Genomic DNA, 25,704 nt, shown 5'->3' with positions numbered 1-25,704 from the left:
ACGTCCTCCCACCGTCCACCCACACGGCAATGATAATATAATGAGGAGGTTGGTGAGGGAGGTCCTTACTGTACATTGTACATATTCAAAAAGGAAAAACTGATAAAAACATCCATGTAAGTGCCCCTTAGTGACAAAGATTTATAAACAAGGCTCTTTTTGGCCTAGGGGCCACATTGTTTGCCATGTGTGAAATTGGGGGCAATTTGTGGGAGGGTCTAATTTGAAATCCTGGATATGAAATGTTGAAATGTATGAAAAATTTTGTGGTCCCAGTGATATTTGTTGTTGAAGTGTACCGAAGAAGCAAATCACATGACATGGTTAAAGGGAGACTTCACCCAAAAAATACTTTGTTTCAATGGATTAGTCACCCCATGGAGACTTGAATTCATGGATATTTTTTAGTTTTTGTCTCATTCCTAAGACAATAATTTGATGACCAGCGGACCGGAAGGCAGCGGTTACGGAACCGCTGCCGGTCATCAAATCATTGACTTAGGAATGAGACAGAAAACGAAAATATCCATGAATTCTCCATGGGGTGACTAATCCATTGAAACAAAGTTTTTTTTGGGTGAAGTGTCCCTGTAAGATATGTTGGTTAGGAAAAAAAAAGAAATGGAAAAAAAAGTCATATCTTGGGACAAGTTATTAACTAATTGTAACTATTGTAATTATCTGTTGATAATGTTGGATACTGTATACTGGAGGAAAAAAAAATCACTGTGCCACTCAAAGACTACTGGTGCTACCGGCAACTATTATTGCCAGACTCAGGGGGTCGGGCCTACATGAGGCTTTGTCGGTCCCCCTCTCCAAACGTTTTCGTCCATACATGGGCATAAAAGAGGTCTGTCTTCTGTCCTCTTTTTGATTGGCCAAGCTTAGCGTGACGTAGTGCTCTGATCTTTCAACCACTAGGGGTCTGGCAGTACCAGGTCTCCTGGTTCCCTTGTTTTATTGCATGTTACTTGCATGAGTTGATGCCAAAAATCAACACACCTTATGTCCATATGGCAACTTTGCTTTCTTGCATCACATACAGCTGTACAAAAGGAGAAAGGAGTATGGTATCACCTTGAGGGGGACATTGCTTTGCGCTTGAGAAAGCACAGTGCCATTGACCCAAGAAATACAAATGTTGGAAGAAAAAACACTGGAATGATGTCATGACAAGATTAATTTCATTTTGCAGAACAAAACCTTGCTTTCCGTGGACATGCAGTAATTCCACCCATGAACCAAACAATGGGAAATGTCTTGGTCTGGTTGAGCTGCTTTACTGAATTCGACCCAGTGATGAGTGAACACGTCAGACAAGCTAAGAAAAAAGAGATCGCTGACCACTACATATAGTTACTTACTGGGAATATTACTTTTGTTAATTTAACAATTTAACATCTTGGATATTAGGCTCTATACTGTCACCTGACATCTGGATAGTTGTACTTCTCAACTGTTAATCATTAAAATGCTAACATAGAGTCCTTCCTGGATTCTAAAGTAACACACTGATTATTGTTCTACACTGCTGACAAGTGGGTCTCTATTTTAAAGAGTTCACAATAACTAATCACTATTTTGTGCAACCCATAGTTTATAGCTAAACTGGTTCTTGTCCTGGTACCTCCCAAAGATACAAGTGATTGGGTGTCTTTTACATTTGCTTATTACTTGGTTGTTCAGCTAGGCTTTTATTTTGCCTTCCTGACACACACATTCATGCACATGGGTGTGTGCACAGGCACATCACACACACATGCTGGTTAGGGCTCAAGATAAAAAACGGCTGATTAATTTAACCCTCCTCATTTCATCTCTGTATGTCATTTGCTCCGGAATAATTCCATAAGTGCTGCCAGTTCTCCTCGCCCATGTGGTCCATGTAATCGTGCACCACTCCTCCAGGGTTGACTCCGATCATCATGCAGATGCCTCGGACCGCCAACTCCTTCTGCTCGTTATCTGGGATATTCCTCAAAGATGTACACCATGGTCTGACGAACTGCTGCAGCTGCGGCGCCACTTCCTGGGGACAGACATAACCCAGCTTGCCAAGCGTAATGGCTGTGTTCACCAACAAGGACTTAGGGGTATCGGGCCGGTTGATGATCTCCACCAGGTGTGGCAGAACCATGCCCACATAGGGCTGCATCTCCGCACCCATCTGCATGGAGATCTCACCGATGGCCCAGGTGGCGTTAGTACACACGGGAATAAACTCTGGGTTCAGGTTGAGTCCCAGGATGGGCATGAACTCAGTGATGCAGGACTTGACATGAGGGAAGCAGGCCTTGGTTAGATCTCCCAGCAATGCAAAGGAGCTCTGTCTCACCTCGGGCATGGTGTCCTGCATGCTCTGGAAGAGCAGGGTCATAATATTGGAGCGAGCCACCAGCTGCTCCACGTGGCCCCCGAGACCCTCGGCCAAGCTGCTCAGCAGGTCCAGGGCTACAATCATATGGTCCTTGTCAAGGGCCTCATACTGGTCTGGGTGCTGGTTGTACATATGAGTCTGGGTAAGTGTCTTCTGGACTAAGGTGATGCAGTGCTGGTACACAGGCTCACAGTAAGGATGGAAGCCACTCTGCAGGGCTACGGCTACTGATGACAGACACTCCAGCAGAGGGACGATATCCTTGTCTCCATCCTTCAGCTTGTTCCAGTTGGCGATGAGGGGTGGCATCAACTTCTGGATGTACTCCGGCTGGTTGAGATGATGTCCCACAGAGTCGGCTAGGGTATCTATGGTGTCATAGAGGATGAGCAGATTCTTGTGCTGGTACTTCCCAAAGGCAAAGACCACTGTGTCCAGGATGAAGCTCAGGTAGGGGACCAGCTCTGTGCGTGCCTTCTCCGCCAGGGTGGAAAATGCACTACAGGCAGCCTCCTGCACCTTCTTGTTGCCGTCCAGGATGCATTTGAGCAGCTTGTTCATGAGGGGCTTGAGGTGGGAGTCTGGCGGCTGGGACACCGCCCAGTGTGCGTAGCGACCCAGGGTCCAGCAGGTGATGGAACGCACCAGGGCCTTCTTCTCGCACAGACACTGGATGAGGTGGGGCATAAGCTCAGGCAGGTAGGGAACCATGCCCTGCATGCAGCCTTCAGCAATGGCTCCCAGCACCAGGATCCCAGACTCCTTGACGACCCAGTCGGTGTGGAAGAGTAGACCTTTGAGCAGGGGCAGGAGGTGAGGGAGTAGCTCGCCACGGAACACGATAGCCAGCGCATCCAGGGATGCAGCCGAACACTTTCGGAGGTTCCAGTCGGACAATGTGTTGTCATCTTCATCTATGTCCTCAGCTTCCTCACCCTTCACATCCCCGTACTGGAGAGTGACTGTGCGTGAATTATGGAAAAGTGGCTTGATGTCCTGATCACTGTCCGGCACTGCCTCATCCTCTTCCATGTTGTCACCGTTTAGTATGATGTCAATCTCTGAATACTTCATCCCATTCACTAGGACAGGAATCAGTTGCATCAGATGTTCAGATAGCACCTCCTTACATAATATAGGTTGCTCTGCCAGGGTCAGCCAGAACTCACAGGCGTCCAGCGCCACATTCTCATCGGGGTCCTGAGTCCATTGCAGCATGTACTTTATGATGCTGTGCATGTAGGGGATGAGGCGGTCGATGTGGACCTCCAGCAACATGACCAGGGCCTTGCACACATTCTTCCTCACCTCTGAGTCCTCATCTGCTGACAGCGCAAACAGACTCTCTATGAATATCTCAATGTTGTCCATCAGCGCCTGGGCTCTGCCGGTAATGAAATGGTTCACACAGGCTATGGCATGTGACCTGATCTTGGGACTGCTGTTCCTGAAGAACTGGAGGAACTTGGGGATCATGATGTTGAGCGGTCTGTTCAGAGCATCGCTGTCCAGCAGCTCCGACGAGTCCTCACAGATCTTGTGCAGCGCACTAAACGAGCCCTCACAGGTGTTGTAGTACTCCGAGTCGAGCAGGCTGCAGAGCTGGGGCAGCAGTTCCGGCCATGCCTGCAGCCCCCCCTTGGAGGCTATTGTCGTGATCAGGATTCCAATGGTGGCACGGATGAGGGGCGAGGGGTCACCGATGTTGTTGAGACATTCCTGCTTGATGAAGTCAGCCACAGGCTGTGGGAAATTCTTGTAGTGGGCCTTCACGTTGTCCTTCAGGATGAGTCCACTCAGAGAGCGGGTGGGGTCATCTTCTGTTTTCAGATGTGTGAGGACAAAAATTAGATAGTTGTTAAAGTCAGGGAACTGGTGGAGCTGTTCAAGTTTTTCTTGGACAGCTCTCTGTATTGCTGTGTTAGGCGACTGAGCGGTCTTGAGGAGTTGGAGCACCTGCTGGAGCCCCTGCTCATCTGGTTGCCACTCCATCAACATACTCTTTGTGTAGATCAGATATTTTTTTGACTGGGCCACGTTCTCTTATTGTGCTAACAATCATCTATGACATCAGTGCTATGATGACGGTGCTGTGATGTCAGAAATCTCCATATTTGTTTCCATGTCAAAAATACTTCGCTGGGAAGCCCAGACGATCAGGGATCTCTGCCTACTGATAGCTTTGGTGACATCTAAATTCAATTTAGGAATTGGTTTCAAACTAGGTGGAACACTATTCTGAAATAGGAATAAACTATTCCGATTCCGTTGGGAATGCCCGTCTGTGTGCCCCTCACATGTTATGATATTGCTATATTGTGTTTATACAATAAAAGTGTCCACACATTACACACATTGCATTATTAAAATGCTTCTGCGTAAGCTGCTTACACAAGTTTATACAACCTACGATATTGGTAATACTAGATTCCCAAGTACTTTCTTACTCTCTCCCTCCCGCCCTCCTTCCCCATGCAGGCCAACCATCAAATATAACTGACACAGAAGGAGGTGTGAAAACCTTTGGAGGAGGGCCAAGTGTGGGACATTTACATAGGCCATAATAACAAATTATAAATTAATTATGATTGGTCAATGGTGAGGACGTGGCGGGATATGCTCAAAGCTCATTGGTTGAGGGGCGGGGACTTACAAAATACAAAGGTCTTAGGTCACCTGTCAAAATAGCTTGACGAAAGCCGCTCTCTGACTCTTAAGTGGTTCTCAAACATTTTCATGTCAAGGACCCCCAAAGTAATATGTATTTTTCCGCGAACCGGACCCCCATCTGGAAATATTATCTGCCAGGGACCCAGATGCAAGATTTGTGTTGTTGAAACAACATTGATTTCGTGTTGTTTAATTTTTTTTATAAAAACATTGTCCAAAATGTTCCACACATTTTTGGGAAAATAACAGATCTACAAGCCGACACGTTGTGGGCTTGTACATCGGCTGTATATAGGGTTAATGTGGTTAAACTGATTGTGATGCTATATTAATAACTATTTAAATGAACTGAAGCGTTGACAGATGAACTGAATCATGTCAGATGAACTGAATCATGACAGATTAACTGAATCATGTTAGATGAATTTCACTGGTTAGTTTATGAAGTACTTATTCATTTTATTTGTCTTTTTAAAGAGTATTGTAGGATTTATGTTCTTTCCGTCTTTTCTGTCTTTTCCGTCTTTCTGTATTTTCTGTCTTTTTAAATGCTGAGTTCAAAGGGTTCCTATGCATTCCTAGCCTGGTAAACACCCCCTCCCTCCGGAAATCTCATGCATTGCATTGCATTTGGTTTCAGGAAGGAGGGTCTGGGATTGCTCACAGAGTAAAGCTGCCCGAACCGCTGCGCATACGAACCAATCAGCGGCTGCTAGGGGCGGGATCATCCAATCACCTGCCTAGTAGCTTGAAAAAATGAAACTCCGTCTGTCATCGATTCTGCGCCCGGAGTCTCAGATGCAAGTACGCTGTGAAACAAAATGTGTGTTGCAAGCTTCTTCCATTTGACGGAGTGAGGTTAATGCATTCCTGCAATGGCAAATAAAGTCTATTCTCTTCTATTTAGCTGGGGACCCCCTGGAACCCACTCAAGGGATCCCCGGACCCCACTTTGAGAACCACTGCTTTAGGGCTTTTTAGGTCTGCCCCAATCTGGGAACCCATCGCCAAATGAAAAGGAAAAACGGCGCCCTCTGCTGTTTTTTACTATCTCACTTGGCTCTGGGAGGAAGTCGACGTAGCACACGTACGCAAGGAAACCGGGGTTTTGGTCTGCCTTCAGCCTTTCACTTCCGGTGGTGCGACTATGTTTTCATTCCCACTAACAATATTTCTACACAGAACACTAACACCACTTCTCCCAGAGAACATGGATCGTTTTGGTTATAAGCCCACTTGTTTCTATAATGAAAGAACAAGTTAAAATGTGAATATCTTTCCGTTGTTTTGTCTGCTCCGAGGACGCTATTGTTAAATGAGTTTCGGTTTGTTTCTAGTGGGGAAGGATCGGCAGACACGTAAATCCCGCCCACTACATTTGATTGGGTAAAGCGCGGCCTGCTTCCTGATCTGAAGGCACGCCCACTTGTAGGCCAGTGCTTACGCGATATGACGAACCCCCCCGACAGATTCAAACGCAGAGCAGAATCTGTTCTTGAGAGATTATGTCTGCCCAACCTCGTAAAATACAGCACTTTTTATGCTTTTTTCTTCCACACTCTACTACCTCTTCTAAAAATGTCAGAACCATCTTCTATTGTGGGTTTTTACACCTTAACCCTGCAATGCAATACATACAAATAATTATTGTTATGACTTTGATCAACTGGCAGTTTGAAAAAATGTAATTCAGACAAATTAGAATTGCCTCAATTGCTTAATTATAATGAACATGTTGTAGGAATTAGCCTATAGTTGATTATGGCGTACAGATAAAGATGTGCACAAGATATTCATAATGCAGTATGGTGCAAAATATCCCTATGTGCATATACTGTATGCACAAATCCAGAACATTTAAACAGACTTTTGGGTTATGCGCTCGGTATGCATAGTTTAAGTTTTAGAGAGTGATTTAATCCTGTTGGCATGTAGTGTGGTGTGTGACAACCTGGTCATTTACGACCCGACGTGGAATCGTTGCCACCCAAAACCAAGTTGATAGTTATGCTGTTTCAGCTAAGCTATTTGTGCTAATAACACAACCTGGATTCGAACATTGCACATGTCAATCTGCATGCTAGTGCTATGAGATTATACAGACAGAGGTTTCCTTAATTTACAGTAGGATTATTAAATTCCCCAAAATTCCAAAATAGCATACTGTACATTTGCAGATATACAAAGTTACAACACATCGCAAGTATATAGGACTTAAATTTAATTAACGCTGTGAGTTTTACTGTGTGGTTGTTAGAATGCGCAATTTACGAAGTTGCATTTCTCATGATCACATTGATTATGAATAGGTCAGGGAGCATGAGTCATGATGAACCAGAAATATATATATATATATATATATATATATAATATATATATATATATATATATATATATATAATGTAGTTCATCTTTTTCTTGTGGTACGTGAAGACAAAGGCTTGTGTCAGCCTGGTCAACCACATATGAGTGCCCTGGGGACGGTCATGGGGAGTATGTGTCACTGAGCCAAACAATGTACCGCACAGATGAAATCCTGTTGACAGTGTGTGAAGGGCTGAGATGTGAGTCTACGACCCCCCATCGTCTTTCTCCATCTCTAATTTTATGTTTCACTGTCATTTCCCGCCATTTTGACACACACACACACACACACACACACACACACACACACACACACACACACACACACACACACACACACACACACACACACACACACACACACACACACACAGAGACTTCACCCTGTGCTGACCCAGCTGAAATCCTCAGGTACTTTCCATGGGGAGCAGTCATCATTAAGCAAGTATCATGCCATAACTTCAGCCCCACCCCCTTTGTCAAAAACACCAATCAGATTACTCTTTGTGTCCTGTGACTGTCCCTCATAGGCTGAGTATGTGCATTCTGTGCTGGGGGTGATGGTGTTCCTACATCTCACTGTAAATTACGGGAAGTGATGGTAAGGATGGTTAGAGGGTGTGGTGGAGTTTTGTGTGTGTGTGTCTGTCTGTCTGTCTGTCTGTCTGTCTGTCTGTCTGTCTGTCTGTCTGTCTGTGTGTGTGTGTGTGTGTGTGTGTGTGTGTGTGTGTGTGTGTGTGCGCCGATAGTTCACCGATCCAGTGCAGATATCTATGCCCAGCAGCTCAATAATTTGTTTTACTGTACTTTATTTTTATTTATCTTGGTTTGGTTCTTGACTCTGTTTTTGCTATGACATCTACATTTCCCCCGGCGAACTTATCTAACTTATCTAATATCTTAATTTCAAAGGCTTTATTGATTTGATTGTGTAACAATAAATAATAGTGGCCTAGTATTGTGAGGTGCAGCATTGGACCAGCAGTAGCCTACAGTATATACTTTGACCGGAGACCTACAGGCGTCTATACTTGGTCCCCTCCTTTTTCCCTCTACAACAAAGGTCAAGCTCTTAACTTTACTTTATCATATACAAGCTCATCCACGTGTCACGTTGTGACGTGTTGTGAACTTTTTACATCTGATATTTGCGCTACATGTTCTCCTTTTATGACATTCCCAGAATAAGGATGCTAAGGTTCATGTAGTTAAGGATTGATGTCCACAGCAACCTGCAGTGGCACTGCTGCCAACAGACATGTCTGTAACCACAGCCTGAGTTCAATATACACAACAAAGGCAATGTCTGCTTTGTTCTGTCACTGGACCCTATTTCTGGTCCTCAGGTCTGGGGTTGATCAGCATGACTCAAAGGCCAAAAGCCAGATGTACTGTATGAAGTGGTCTCAAAGTATCCTTCTCAAATTCAAATGGTGTTTATTGTGTACTGTACACAATTTGAACAAGAAAAGTGTGCTCCTCGGAGCACAGGTCTCCACCAGGCCGGGTTGCCTACCCAGGGCCACTTGGAATGGGATCTGAAAAATCTAACTTATGTGTACATCTTGATCACATGACCCAAGATATAATGTGTACCGGTGTGTGTGTGTGAGTTTTGGAGTAGTAGCAAAAAGAAAAATGGCGCTAAATATAATCTGGCACAAATGGCCGGCCAGGCCGGGGGCTATATGGAGAGTGAGAATCCAAGGAATCCAGGGATTTTTTTTATTTATTGCACAAGCTATGGTTCAAGAGTTATTGGCCAAAATATTAAGGGGACTGTTGTAGCGCAACCATGTGAAAAATTTGGGGTGAGTGTGCGTGCAAAGTTCCATAGCAATCGGGAGCTGCGATCCTGATTTGTGGCATTTTGTGCAAAACGTGCTAGATGACAGGGAAGCACCGTAGGAAGCACCATAGATGATAGGGAAGCACCATAGAAGACAGGGAAGCGCCATAGGAAGCACCATAGAAGACAAGGAAACACCATAGGAAGCAACATAGATGACAGGGAAGCACCATAGAATACAGCAAAGCACCATAGAAGACAGGCAAGCACCATAGGAAGCACCATAGAAGACAGTGAAGCACCATAGGAAGCACCATAGATGACAGGGAAGCACCATAGAAGACGGTGAAGCACCATAGGAAGCACCATAGATGACAGGGAAGCACCATAGGAATACAACTACATGTACTGTAATATATGCAGTTAAAGCAGTTAAAGGTAGGGTAGGTTTGGTTAAAATAATTGTTAAATAGCTCTATATTCTGATAGTACTCATTGCTATAGAGTGTTTGTTCAGTAACAGGAGTCTCCTTGTCTCTCCAGCTCTTTATTAAACAGAAAATGCATTTTCGTTTCAGTTTCAGTTTCATTTCTTATTTTATCCAACCAGGACAGAGAACTCAATCAGGATACAGATTAAACAAGTGAAATTGGAAGTGATATGACACTAAGAAATGAGCAGACACAATTGGAACTGCAACACTATACAAATTAAGCTTAAAAATGGGCGCTTTCTCCTGATTGGCTGAGATTTTGACACCTACCGGAAAATGTATTTTCTATTTATTAAAGAGCTGGAGAGACAGGGAGACATATGTTACTGAAAAAACACTCTATAGCAATGATTACTATCAGAATATAGTGTTTTAACCTTTTAACAAAATACTTTTTGTTTTAACCAAAAAATATCACTTACCCTACCTTTAAATTCATTCTGATTCTGAATGTGAATAAAACATTAGTTTCCAAATAGCCTGCTTTTAAATATACAGTACAGCGGAGCAAATGGAAATGAACACAAACTGTAACCCCTGTTATCTCATCAATATCTAAAAATGCCCACTTTGGTCTAAAGGACTTCTTCACATCCACAATTACTATAGAACTTCTGTATGCCCTGATGCTGTATGATATATGATGGAAACAGTGAAACTGGATGGTTCTGGCTGAAAAAGGTGCATGGAATATACTAAGCGTTTTCCTGGAAGCAGCTTCTTTCAAAGCTGCTACATTTTACAGTAAATCAGAATCGGGTGATTTTGCAATCCCAGATATTTCGTCCATGAGGGACACGGTAACATTCAGAGAATCAGAAATAGTTTAATGCAAAGTACAGTATTCATACAAGAAATGTACTCTCTGGTACATGGTCTACAGTGACCCAGCATCAAACAGTGAAGCAGGACAACAAAGTAGATGGATGACTCACACACAGTGCAAGTTACTGGACTTACACAGTAAAAGTGTTCAATGAACTTAGAGTGTACAAATGTAACCAAATGGACCTTATGGGTCATAATGTATACACACAGTGGTAGTGAGCAGTCACACAAGTGAATGTAATAGAAGTCAATTTGGTAAATACTGGGTAGAAATTAAAATGTAACAAAATATAGGGTTGTTGTAATTCAGTCTGTTCACAGCCCTTCACATCTTGCATCAGATGCTTTTTTAAAGACTACTGTAAATAGGCTATTAGATTAAATTTGTGTCATTCAAATAACTATACAGTAAACATCCGTAATGAAAATATATAGCTGGTTAATGACAAGATTTGTTGCAAATGCCTTTAATATTAAATCAAAGTATTTTATAAACTAAACTTGCACTTGCACTTGTGTCCCGCAGTAACATCTTCTGTACTGCGGCTGAACTATTCTGACCTGGTCAGTCTAAGGGCAGTCGTCCACTTCCAGTAGGGATGTATGGATTCATAAACATGGATCAGTGGTATGTCAGGACAGGATACATGAATGAATAATGACTCTCCATGGAAAACACCCTATAACCTCAGTCACAGACACCAGCTGGTCACATGCCAACAGATGTTGTTGCAATGGGCCAGCTTGGCTTTGATGTGTCTGTCTCATCTAAGCAAAACCAACAAAGTCCGGGCACCTAGGCTGCAATGCGTATCGCGGGTTTGAATCCCGATCGCGACGACCTTTGCTGCGTGTCACTTCCTGTGTCTCTCCATTTTCCTGTCTATCTGCTATATACTATTAATAAAGGCAAAAAAATACCTACTATAACAAGCACATTGAAGTGACATGGTAAATCTGAAAGGTTTTATCCCTGTAACAGCTGATGTGTAATGTTCCCCTTTATTGAACTTTTTCTTGCTGGAATATATTCTGCCACACAATTATCTGTAATTGATTTGGGTTAAGGGTAGGCACAGTTAGAGGTGTTGGAAGTGATATTTCTTGTTAAAATAATGCATTTTCAGTTGTCTTTGTGGGGTTCTCAATACACTCTGGCAACAGTGGGATCCCAGTTAGATCCCCACCCCTGGCATCATGTCAAAATGTACTTGAGCAAGACATTGACTCCCTCTAATGAGAAGGTGGTCAGTATCATACATTACATACAGTACATTGTAAAGCACTTTGGAGAAAGATGCTATGCAGGCCATTTACCATTTAGATATGATTTAGCTGGATTACAGTTACATGTGGCATTTATATGCATCTCCATTGTCTGCACTGAGATCCCACATCCCTCTCAGATAACCACGTACTTAATCATGTGTCTTATCAAAGTGTCGTAAAGTAATCTCTGCTCACTTATTGTACAGTAATTCACTCTGGGTGAGTCTGAGATACAGTAAATACAGTGAATAGCCACAATGTAAACAAAATAAACCTGAGAGGAAATAACTCAAAAGGTTTGGACTCCCTCGGTGACATACTCTTATACGACATACACAGTGACCCACTTGTTTGTTTATTAGATTAAATGGTCTCAATTGAGACCGATCTGGATTGCTATTGTTTGCCAATTAAAGCGATTCTGAGCACTTGTTCGTCATAACAGCCATTATGATCTGTTTATTTGCACACCCAGAGCCGCCACAAATGGGCTGTAGGATTTTCCACCGAAACTGGCAAGAGCACATGATGTTATCTGTGCTGTGAAGCATTTCCTGTCTAACCACAGACAGAAGGAATGAAGAGGGTCTTTGTTGGTCTGTCACGTTGCTATTCAGTCTTTAGAAAATACATTTACCTTAACAGACCTGAGTCCAAAAGTCATTTTCATGGGTACCCTTATAGCACTTAGCCTACTGTGTGTTAAGTGTTAGATGGGCGCAGCAACAATATATATATATGTATATATATATATATATATATATATATATATATATACATATTATGTTTTATTATTTCTTGCAGATTGGATCATATATTAGTATTACATAACTGACTATATTAAGCTACTGTACATGGTTTAATATCTGCTTGTAGATTAGCTATTTTCGCCAAATGTTCAACACATACTGTACTGTAGGCCAGGATTCAAGCGGTTAAAAAGCACCATAATTGCTTAAATTTTCGGCATCGGTAAAGGAGCAAGATACATTTAAATAATCTCAGAACAAGAGAATATTTAGTGTTAACAAATAACAGTTATTGAGAGGCTGATTAGAGTCGGATTATTGAGACACTTCAAACTCCCATCCCTGTCTGAAACCCGCAATATTACCGCCTAAACATCCTTTAGAGCTAAGGGAATTGCATGGTATTCATTAGCGTCACTCACTCACATCTGGGCTCTGTGTTGCTAAAATACGTCCAGTAGGTCCAGTGTAATGTTTACTCAAGTAAAGCCCAAACCACAGGCGGTTAGTTAATGGAAACTACAGTTAAGAACACAAAGCTCTGTTCTCTGCTGACAAGAAGCTGCAAAAATAACCCCACATCATTTTGGTGTTTGAGAAATGAATTGGCTAAGATAATTACTGAAAGCAAGTCATTGTTTGTCAGGTAGTCTTCGATGGAAACCAAAGGGGGTTTGAAACCCCTTTCATCACATGAATGGTTTATTTCCTGGTAAATATTACATAATGGACCTCTCAGAGAAATTAAGTCAAAATCTCTGAATAATCTATAGATGTCCTTTCATTTAAATATAACATTTTTATTACCTACACAGTATTACCTTTGAAAAACAATATTTTAGGCACTTTATTCCCCCCCAAAACATTTGTAAGTGTCACTGTCACTGGTCCTGTGTGGTCATATTGTCTAAATTAATGTAACATTTGATACCATGCTTGAACTGAAGAATCTAAGAACTGAAGATCTTCCAGTCCATAGTCTGCCATTGGCCTGATGTCTCCTCCATTGAGAGGCTGTTGCCTGGTGCCTTAGAACTCTTCCCTGTTCCAATCAGCTTCAGCCATTATGATTCATTATACCTGGCAAAAGCTGACTGGCTGATTTTCGACACACCTGTTTGACTGGATTGGAGGCTATTTATAAAAATGTGTATATATATGGTATGAATTGTGCAGAAGCTTTGTGAGGGTATCTGGGGAGAGAGAGGACACAGACACAGATGGACTGTGAAAGTCAAAACGGAAGGGTAATTCTGTTATCTGTCACTTTGTTAAAAGAAAAGGCTGTACACTTCCATGTCCTCATGTGACTCAGTGTACTTGACCCATAGATGTGATGATGCTCATATGTCAGAATTAATTTGTTAAAAAAAAGGATATTGTGTATGCAAATAGTATCAATCAGCTTCCTGGATAACAGACATGTACAGTACTATATATGCATGCCTAAAGATTTAATCTCCAAAACAGTGACTGCATACAGTAGAGCTATGAATAGTAACTTGACTGCATTTATCCATGTAGGCCGTCAAAATCAGATTCAAAATCACTTTATTGACCAGTAAATGCCAAAGAATTTGACTTGAAGACAGATACGTGTACATACATGTATCAAAATCTGATGTACAATAACTATCTATGCTATTTAGGATAAGCACCAATGTGGAAAAACTCCCACATCCACTCGCATCTTCAGTGCTCCAATGTCACCCTGACAACAAATTGTGTTTCCATTTAGGCTTACACTTACCGTAGCACAAAACACCTCGCCTGTACATTAATCTTGGCAGCGGACTAACGAGACAGCTGGCCTTTCTAGCTTGAAATTACCTTCCCTCTTATGGCATTCAACTTTGAACAATGACAACATATACTGTAGCTCTGTATACACTGGGGCCATAGTGGCCAACTGTTCATTGTTGTGTGTTGTTTGTCTTGCTCAAGGGAACCCTCGACCAAGCACAAGGAGACTGAACCTGTTTATACAGTATAAAGTATAATATGGTGTTTTTACAATCATTTTGTTGATGACATACTGTATGGCTTATTGCGGATGTTATAGTCAAGCACTATAGTATTGCATGAATGTTCTTTCTTTCATGACATGCTGTTGTATGTTATGTCATATTTTTGGTGTTGCAGTATAGTATGATGTTTTTTGATGACACATAAAGGTCATAGTAACCATTAACCAATACCATACAGTACCAGTCATTACCCATCTAAGCAGTAGTCTCTGTTCTGCCTGGTTTGTCTTCAGTTTTGTCTTCTGTATGTGAGCCTGTAAACCTGTAGATATTATGTACAAGTGTATTTGGAACACTTTACAAGTGTCGTTGCTGTAGTAAATCTAATACATTATACTGTGTAGTTCAATATACAAAGTTAAACAGTATAGGCTACATATTATGCACATACTTATGTACAGAGTGTACTGTACAGTATACTTTTGCAAATACAGTTAAAACATGTGACTAGATATCATATCTTATCTTATCTTAATACTAATAGCTGTGATTTTACACATAGCTGTGTGAGATGCTGGTAAAGGGGCATTGTTCTATAATACATCTGAACTATATTTTGTTCCAGTTTTGTCTCATTCTGAAAGATAATCTATATTTCTTCTATAAACTGTAGTTCTGGGGATATGTGTAGGATAAATAAATCCTGCAATGTTACCACCTACATATAGCTGTATACAGTTGACACTTTTAATCTTTAAATAAATCTGATATCAAAAGTTATTGTATACAGTATGCAGTAAATAGTACAGGATATATTGTGTGCAGCACATTATAGTGTCAGGGTGATGATTAAATAAAGAGCTTCTTTTATGCTGAGGAACGTGCCTTTAAATGCCAGCTTTTCCACAATGGGCCAGTCCTCTTCCAGCAGTTTGTAAAATTGAGTTGATTTAACTTTGAGAGTGTGCAAATGGAACCAAATGGACCCAGTTGGTTCTGCATGCTCTACTGTACTTGGTTGTACACTCTTGGACTTTTTGATAAATGAACACTGGGGATTTTACTGTCCATCGTATCTGTGTTTGCGTGCATGTGTGATGGGGTTTATCAAAGCAATCACACCACAACAGTACAATAATGAAACACTATTACACATCACTTTATCATTTGTAACTTTATTTTACTTTAATAAGATTTAAGACTTTAATAACCCCCATATAATACGCTGTTATACATTCACACATTTGAACAAAAGGCAACATCTAAACCAGTGATATAATGGCTATTGTTAATACTGAGTATGACTTCGCAGTTTCACATTTCAACATGTCCGCCTGCTGTCCGCTTTGTCTGAACAGGAAAGACAGCGTCACCTTCCCATGAGTCACAGAAGCTATTACACTGTGTGTGTGTGTGTGTGTGTGTGTGTGTGTGTGTGTGTGTGTGTGTGTGTGTGTGTGTGTGTGTGTGTGTGTGTGTGTGTGTGTGTGTGTGTGTGTGTGTGTGTGTGTGTGTGTGTGTGTGTGTGTGTGTGTGTGTGTGTGTGTGTGTGTGTGCGCGCGTGCGTGTGTGCACTTTTATGACTTTGTAATGTGTGTGTGTCATGGGTAACATTTTTATGACTTTGTGATGTTTGTGTGGGTCTGTGTGAGGGTGCGTGCGTGCATGTGTTCCTCATATTGGCCACATCTGGGGACGAATGCGGGTTACTAAATCAGCTGATTGGGGATAGCATGTGAAACTGGGGACAACATTGGTGTGTCCAATTTGTTTTTATTGCCGTTTCAAGGTTAAAGAGTTGAGGTTAGGCACATATCTGATAGGGTTATGGTTAGGGGATATGGGCCCTATCTTGCCACCGCCTTAACCCTTATGCCTATTTTTGGGGGCATTTTTTACTATTTTGAAAAACATTTATGTATGTGTGTGTGTGTGTGTGTGTGTGTGTGTGTGTGTGTGTGTGTGTGTGTGTGCGTGTGCGTGCGCGTTTGCGTGGCCTTCAGCCCCCAACTGAATGTGTGGATAGATATGCTCAAACCCCATTATGATTGATAATGGGGAGTCATCGTCCCTGGTGTGTACTAATACTAATATTAAACTTTATCTATATAACGCCTTTCTTAAGAATGTTACAAAGTGCTTCTACAGTTAAAAGGAAATACAATAAAATAAATGTAAAGCAATGTAATGATGTTCAATTTGATTTTTTTTTTTTTTTTTTCAATGTTTTTGACAAGTCAATATGGTGTGTTTTGTTGAACAGAACAGTATATGGATTTTTTAAATGTTTTTGAAGACATGGCCTAGGCATTTTTTGGATGCTCTGTGCATTAATATCACATTATGCCCATTCCCTCATCAATAGACTAATAATTATAGAAACAATAATAGACTAATACTATTAATAAGGTATAGAAACATTGGACAGCATAACTGGTGTACCCAATAGACTTCCTATTTAATTCTATTCTCACTTTAATGAGCAACATCAACTAAATACCATAGGCTTACAACCCCTATGGGAACCCTACACTCACACTTGTAAAATCTAAGGTTATTAGTCCCACATAGCAAACACTTTAAATTGCAATAAAATAAAGTACCATCATTTGAAAGAATCTAATAATATAAAATCCTGTGACTTATTTGGCCATAAGTTCCACCCATTAAATTGGGTTTTTGTTATGGCCTAATGGTGGCGCTAGAGGGAAGGCCATGGGCTCACTAAAATCAGTGTGGGCCATCATCTGGGGAGAATGTGAGAAGGTTAGTAATTCCCTGGCAATCCAGCCAGCAGTTTTGTTATTTGGGACCAGAAGTGGTTGACAGCCGGATCAACATTGCCATCCTCACAATATTATGTGGGAAGAGATTATACGGCGGTGAATAATTTATATTGTAACCCTTTTTAGCTGTGACCGTGCAACTAGTATAATCAGCCACTCTGTCAGTCGGTTGGTCTGTTGGTTCCAAAATGTTCACGGGCAAACTGAGAGCTGGTTTTGGACATGATATCTGCCCTGTGTTTCCCACTGCGGTGCTACTATGACAACTGAATTTCACTCTTGGGATCAATAAAGGTCTATCTACAGTAACACCCTGTTAAAGTGGAGCGGCCCATTGGCCAACAGTACAATATACTGCCGCAGTGTTTACTGTAATGTAACTCTCCTGCAACCATTCCACCAGGCTGCTGAATTAATGTGTTGTTAGTCATCTGACCTGGTAAACTAAAGGCTACATTACCAACATCCACACACTGACAGCCCTTGATGACTACTACGCTGCTACTACGCTCACGCTTCCTCCCTTATCTCCTCCCTCCACACCTCATGCCTTCCATCCTTCCTTCCCTCTCTCCTTGTTACCCGCCTTCCCTCCCCAATTTCTGCCCTGCAGCTCTGAAGTTGAAATGGCGGTCTGCTAAACACGCACTTATCGTCTACAACAGTGGTTCCACACCCTGGTCCCCAGGGCCCCCCCGGTAGTGCTGGTCTCCCAACCTGTACATTAATTGCAATGGGAAATGTACTGTTTACACCAGCATGTACAGTACACAGTAAAATCTGTAAATGTTTACACACACAGGATGTTGTGTATTCACTGGGACCACGACAACGGCAACAATGGAAAATATAGCTGCAAGCAGCGATAAACGGGTCCGAGGCATGATAGGCAAAAAGCGATATGCAACAATAGCACAATAAGACGTAGAAACAGAATAGATTGAACTTGAGACAAAGCAGCCCATGCAACTAACAATGAAATGAGCATTCTCAACAGCTGAGCAAAGTGCTAAGGGATTGTGGCTTTCAATCCAGGGTTAAGAACATTACTCATGGACACCTCAACCCATGGCCATAGACATGAATCGAATCCTCAACCTTCGGACTCACAGGCTGTCACACTAGTGATTGAGCTTAGGGCTTCATCCAGCCTGACGGTGTCTGCTGAAGATCATAGACTCTTGCCTTCTGCCATGAACTGAGCCCCTGTTTCACTAAAACTAAGATCAGTGGTTCACAAAGCATTTATCAATAGAGAAATGTGATATCTCCTCTGTACCAAAACTAGTGAAAGTAGCCGATCTACAAGCTCACAAAGCGTTGCTATCCAAAAAGTTGTGAGCTTGTAGATCGGCTATTTTCACAAGGAAATAGGGTATACATTGAAAATAACTTCTCAAAAAGGCATTTCATGTTATCTTATAAAAATTGCATTATGCATTAATTAACACTAGTCCATACCCGGTCGACGCATCCGTGGGGGGATATGCGCACATGATCTGGCAACCCGGGAGGCAGTTCGTCCCATAGCTCGCGGGGCCATCCCACAGCTGGGCAGCCCTGTAACCATGGCGACATTATTTTACACAAAAACGCTAATAAACAGCTGAGATTTGGTGAACAGCTTCGCTGTTCCGTGCACATGGTAATGGTCAATGGCTGTGTGCAAATTCAGATCAATTGCTCCAGCCACTGAGGAGAACCGGGCAGAACAAATTTTGGTCTCACCACTACAGACAGACGTTTCTCAAATTATAGGAGGATGGTCATGTTTTGTGCAATGCCCCCCTCACCCACTGTAAGATAGAGTTCTACTTTGGTTCACAGAATATTGAACATCACCATGGCACATCTACAAGAATGTGGGACAACAGAGTTCCGTTCAAGCCATTTATTGTTCCGTTGCACACATGAGCATTTCATGATTGGGCAAGGAGGTGGTGAGACTTCACGCTCATGGTTTTACACTATGAAAGATAGAAACACATGATTATTGTACAATTCAACATTTAACACTACAATAAACCAAGTGACATTCAATATTTCTCTAACATTAATGATTATTGTATTTCCCTGAATTCTATAATAAGTACTTATGTGCTATGTTCATTACACACACACACACACACACACACACACACACACACACACACACACACACACACACACACACACACACACACACACACACACACACACACACACACACACACACACACACACACACACACACCTATCTATGAGTTTCAAGGCAAACAACAAATAACCCACAAATTGCAACATGCAACCATGAACAAGTGAACTCACTTCAGTGACGCATGACCCAGGCCGGCTGAGACTCCAGGACAGAGGGCTCTCCAGTGGAGTTGTTACTGCTCCTGCTGCCAAGCTGAACTGAAGGACAGGCAGGGTATATATATGTTACAGGTAAATTGGCATTCCAGGTAAATTGGAAAAGGTACTCACGCCTGGAGGCGCGAGGGCGCGCCTCCTCGGCCTCAAGCTCTGCTGAGTCGGCGTGCCTCCGTCATGGACAATAACTATTATCACGTGCGGTCCGCGTCGCATCAAAGCCCCGAATCGCTCCTCCTCCTCCTCCTCGCGCCGCCTCGTATCAAAGCCCCGCATCGCGCCTCCTCCTCCTCGCGAGCCTTGCGTAAAAAAAACCTGTCTTGAAAAGCCCCGCATCGCAGCCCCGCCCCACGCCTAAAAACAAACCAATTTACCTGGAATGCCAATTTACCTGTGACATATATACCAGGCCACTAATGAGTTGAGTGAAGACAGGTGTGATTGGTGATGAGTGAGAGCAGGTCAGAGGGGTGGATCCAATCCATGGGAATAGGGGGAAGGTTGCTGACTAGATGACTCTTTTCTACACCCACCCTCACTAACCTAAACCTAACCGTAAAACAACGCCTAAACCTAACCTCAAGAAACACTATTTGTTACCTCAACACATTGTCGGGACAGGGATCGAACCAGCAACCTATGGACTCACAAGCTGCCTCTCTTCTCATTGAGCTAGACTGTAAGGGGGGGGGGGGGGGAGGAGGGGGGAAGAAGAAAAAGAGAAGAAAGAAGGGAAAAGGAGAGAATTTTTTAGAAAAAGGAAGGGAATGGATGCAATTCTAACTCAGCTTCAAGTCAAATCCTGCTGCAAGCAATTATGTATCCGAATATTTTCAAAAAGCACTGAAATGTTAAAACTAGCGTTTCTAAGAAGGGGAAGTATGGATCCCAAGGTCGCCAGTTCAATCCCCGCTTTGACCAAAAGTAACCTGACTTTTTCTGTTTTTCATGTGTCTATGAGGTTGATAGAACTTCATTAAGCCCCCTGGTGGTGTTTTTATGGGGTTTTATGTCTTCTCTGACTATTTTGAGTTTCTTCCTGTAGGCTGAAACCTTGAGGGTCAAACGTGCCAATAGAAAAACAGCGCTTTAATGACACAGTAAAAATATACCCACCCCCTCATTATCATAACACAACAGGTGTGGGCATGAGGAGGAGGAGGGACTAGGACAGGTGGGTGGTGCTAAGCTGGTGGAGGAGGCGCTAAGGTGAGAACCAGGTATACTTAATGAACTGGAGGCGTGTCCACATAAAAACATAATTTTAACACTTTCTGTACACTTTTTTGAAAAAAATCTTCCTCCTAGTATAACCATAATACCTGATTATTATGTTTTAGGGGGGGGGGGGGGGGGGGGGGTCACTGAAAATCACGGCACCCAGTCTTTAAATATTTCTCAAACTACAAATGATTTCAAAGAAAAAATCTCAAGCATGCATGTCCACAGTAAGGTGGAATTTTTTAATTGTGAATCAAGTTTATAGGTTAAAGCAGGGGTTTTCAACTGATTGTGAATCAGGGACCACCACCCTGACTAAGAATCAACCTGGGGACCACTGTTGTGTTGGGTGGGGATATGGACTAAGATTAGTGCTTTGGTAACACTTGCTATGCATCCCATGTCTGCATCCCACTGTTTCTCAACCAATAGTCCACGGACTAATAGTCCCATATCAAGCCCAGGCATTATTTAACTGAAATATGTGAGTGGTCCAGAGCAACAAAAAAAAAGTTGAGAACCACTGATCTATTCCTACCCCACAGCTACCCTTATAACATTCTCTTACTTTATCCAACCTTCCACTAAACTCATGTTTTGTAATTATGTATGAGTGAGCAGACACATGTGATTATATGGGCACTTTTCCTAATAATGATGGCTCAATCAGACATGTAGCAACTCATAATGTAATAACGGCTCATAATATAATAACGGCTCCCATACACTTCTCCTTCTTGAGATTTTCTGTAGAGTTTCTTGACCTCTGACTTCCCAGTAACTGACAACATTGACGCATCATCACCAGATCATTATTGCACTGTTCCATGGAAGAAAATATTCACTTTCACTTTTTACATTACTAAATGCATGGTCATTTAGTAATGTAACATTTAATGTAAACATACACAACAGGACAAAGGTGAAACAGTAAGCACAGCGCTGCAGGGAATTGAACCCTGTTCCCAGCAGAAACCAGGAGTACCGACTACCAGTGCTTTTTTGCCATGTTGACGCCATATGTCCATACTTGCATGGAAATGTATGAAAAGATATGAATAACCTGGCTTTATCACAGCTCTCCTTCGGTGTTTACTGATTGACCTGTAGACTAGACTATACAATAGCACAGTGATTCTCAGACTGGGGTCAGACTTTATTTCTTATATAGCATCAACTAGCCACTATAAACCCTATACATCAGCTATTTGAAAATAGCTGATCTACAAGCTTGTTGATCAGCTATTTTCAACAAATCAGACCCTTAAACTAAGCTAAACACTCTAAGGAGCATGATAGTGATCAGTGAGTATATTTATGAATCATTACATTTGTCTAACATGGACTGTTTTTAGCTTTAAGCCCAAGCTGCAGACAGCCCAGTACACAATTATACAAACCCAGATCGATCTAAAAACGAATCCACTGTATTCACCAACTCACCAGGTTATTTTAGCATAAAATCGTTTGCTTTACCATGTTATAAACTGCCTCACAGAGCCTTTAAGCCCTTATGTAAAGATTGATTTCATTGGCTAGAAATGCGGAAGGAAAACGAGGGGTAGATTTCATTGGCTAGAAATGCGGGTGGAATATGAAGGGAAAAGAAGGGGGATTTTTTTGGTTGGCTGGAAAAGGAATGAAATTGAAGCCGGGAGCTCTGTGAATGGTCATATAATGAAGCTTCCTTACAGTCCACCAGCTAGAGATATGGCCTCCCTGATGGTGTCTGTATATATCTATATGAACCAAGCCTCTGTTTCGCTAACTACTCTAGATCACTGGTTCACAAAACATTTACCAATAAAGATTTTTTTTGTCTCCTCGGAATGGAAACTAGTGAAAATAGTCGATCTACAAGCTCACAACGCGTTGCTATCTGAAAAGTTGTGAGATTGTTGATCGGCTATTTTCACAAGAAAGTATGTCATACATAAAAAACAACTACTCTCAAAAAAGCATTTCATGTTATTTTTAAAAATTGCACATGTTTTAATTAACAGGGTCATGTTTTCTACAGTGCAATTTAAATGTAGCCTGCATTGAGTGAGGTTTGAACCAGGGACCTTCAGAATAAGAGGCTAGCACTTTACTGATTGAGCTATTGGATCCACATACTTAGTCAGTGAGAAAGGAGAAAGCAAAGACGCTTTTTTAATGAAGCCAGGCCTCTACAGTATCCATGGCCGAAGACAGGAATCGAACACTCAACCTTCGGACTCACAGGCTGTCACACTAGTGAATGAGCTAAGGCTTCATGGTGTCTGTTGAAGATCATAGACTCTTTCCTTCTGCCCCTGTTTCACTAACACTAAGATCAGTGGTTCACAAAGCATTTACCAATAGAGAAATGTGATGTCTCCTCTGTACCAAAACTAGTGAAAATAGTCAATCTACAAGCTCACAAAGTGTTGCTATCTGAAAAGTTGTGAGATTGTAGATCGGCTATTTTCACAAGAAAGTATGTCATACATAAAAAACAACTACTCTCAAAAAAGCATTTCATGTTATTTGTTTTAAAATTGCACATGTATAAATTGATACAGTCATGTTGTGTGCAATGCAATTGAAATGAAGTCTGCATGAGGTAGGACTTGAACCGGCAACCTTGTGGTTGCAAGGCAGATGGTTTGGCAATCAACCATTGGACCAACAGAACTGAACTGGTGAAACAGCCTGATCTCCAAGAATTTAGTATACATTGCACGGATCCAGTGAACGTCATTCCGTGCATAGTCGCCTAGAAACCCCGAAAATCTGTGCATATGTACGGCGAGTCCCATGGTGGGCGTAACCAGTTGCAACCCGGAAAAACCCGGAAGCAGAGCAGTCCCCACAACAAAATTTACGATTCTGTGCCTATCGGTACGTAACTCAAACGGCGCTGAGTAGGCTCAAGGGAACGTCGCAACGTTCGGGACGCTTTAGCTCACTCGGTGGTCCCTTACGTGGCGACAGTTCCCTTGAGACTGCGCGCCTCCGAAATGGTTTAGTCACAATAGGGGAGATACGAGGCGGCTATGCATGGATTTTCGGGTTTTCCAGTTGGGTATGCACGGAATTTGAAAAACGTTCAATGACAACGTTTCCTCTGGCGATCGGGTTGGGTGAAAAGATAGCTCACACAGATGACACAGTTTCACGCAAATTGCTCAGAAATCCTGGGTTTAAGTGTTTTTCAAACTGCTCAAAATTGCGGACAATCTAAGGGTGGATCTTACTGGTAAAAGTGATAGATGTGTTCCTCATGAGTCAAGGCACATGTGTAAGCAAGTTTCATGGCTGTCGGCCAAACGAGGCATGACTTCTGTCTGTTTAAAGTTTGCATTAAAAAAAAATTGCTATAGCTCCCCCCTTTGACCAATTGGAGTAAGATTGGTTTCAGTGATATTTGGAATGACCCTCTACATTACTGCAAAGTTTGAAACAAATTCTGCGTCTGAGTCTGCATGTATGTGTTAGGGGCAGACAAATCATTTTCATAAAACTGCAATATTAATTGGCTCATAAAAGCTTGATGTTTTCACTTAGAAAAAATCCCGACATGTTTTTGTCGGCATAGGTCCAAAGTACATGTGTAGACAGTTTTGTGCATATTTCTCAAAAATCCCAGGAGGAGTTTGATGGTCAAAAGTCAGAGTGTGAAAGTTGTTAGGCATGAGGAGACGCATGTGTGTATCGAAGTTTCATGGCTGTACATGTAGGTCAAACAGGGCATGAGTTGTACCTGTTCAAAGTTGGCATTTTCAATTGAGTGCTACAGTGCCACCCTTTGGCCAATGGTTGTGAGTTTCGTGCCTTGGTCGTTTGGCATAGCCCTCTACCATTTTGCCGATTTTCGTAAAAAGTGACCACACGGTTAGGCCAGGACAGAAAAAATGGCGGAAGAATAGTGAAAGCCAAGAGATGCAAAGAGGCTTCGAGCCTATAGGCCTCGAACCCTCAATAAGTCGGTAAATTAATGTACAGATCACCTCTATGAATTTATCGTGTCTCTGTGTATTATTAAGGGTTATCAACCCTATGAATACAATATTTTGTAATCTGTCATATGAAATCAAACAGCCGTGTGTTGATTTGATGATAAATGCAATGGCGTCTGTCTCTGCTCATGGTAGATAAACTTCTGATACAAGTAAGGGAATCACTGTCATTACTGTCAGTATCAAGCTTATCTCAGAGAACTCCTTCACATACCCGCATGGGAGGGTGGCGCTGGGTTCTCTGTTCATTTTGAATAGACACACCTGTGCACGCAAGCGCACTAACACACACACACACACACACACACACACACACACACACACACGCACACGCACACGCACACGCACACGCACGCACACACACAAACACACACATTATGGCACAGATCACCGCAATCAATGTTTGGTCCTAAGTTCAGAGATAAGCCCCACATCTGTGTGTATATAACACTATATCTCAGAAGCACAATGTGTTGTTGCCAAGCAGAAACAATCAGGGTCTTATGTACACAAAAGCCTGCTACTGTAGCGGTTCTCAACCTCTCTCATGGTTTCATTTGACCTTGATTTTCTTAACAATCGAGGAAAGGTTCTTGGCACATCTGAGGATGGCACACTACTTACAGTACTTCATTGGTAACTATGGTAACAACAGGAGATGTTTTGAACTAGCCAGTAGTTCATGTGTTTTCTATCAGTTATGTATTGTAGGCGTTACTTGAGTCAAAAGCATTTTCCATTGTTTTTTGTTTTTGTTTTCCCCCCTAAGCACAGATGCTCTTTTTTGCAGCACCTCTCTGCATCAGATCCTTGCTTATAAGCCTGTTAGCCAGCCAGGTCAGCATAAAAGCA

General features: G+C 42.1%; 1 protein-coding gene and 1 long non-coding RNA gene across 2 annotated transcripts in view; both read right to left on the bottom strand.

Annotated features, from left to right (window-relative positions):
- The window catches only part of LOC308099944, an 85,789-nt gene that overhangs the window by 15,913 nt on the left and 44,172 nt on the right, over positions 1–25,704 (bottom strand). The gene's annotated exons all lie outside the window — the stretch shown is intronic.
- Positions 1,817–4,378, bottom strand: LOC308099988 (transportin-2-like; the record flags this gene model as incomplete). Its single annotated transcript, XM_080448889.1, has 1 exon — positions 1,817–4,378. The coding sequence occupies one exon, from the start codon at positions 4,376–4,378 to the stop codon at positions 1,817–1,819; it is 2,562 nt and encodes an 853-aa protein (XP_080305015.1).

This window comes from Gymnoscopelus braueri (assembly GCF_963280865.1).
Source record: "Gymnoscopelus braueri genome assembly, chromosome: 14".
NCBI classification, from domain to species: domain Eukaryota; kingdom Metazoa; phylum Chordata; class Actinopteri; order Myctophiformes; family Myctophidae; genus Gymnoscopelus; species Gymnoscopelus braueri.
This window is presented reverse-complemented; position numbering and strand designations above follow the sequence as displayed.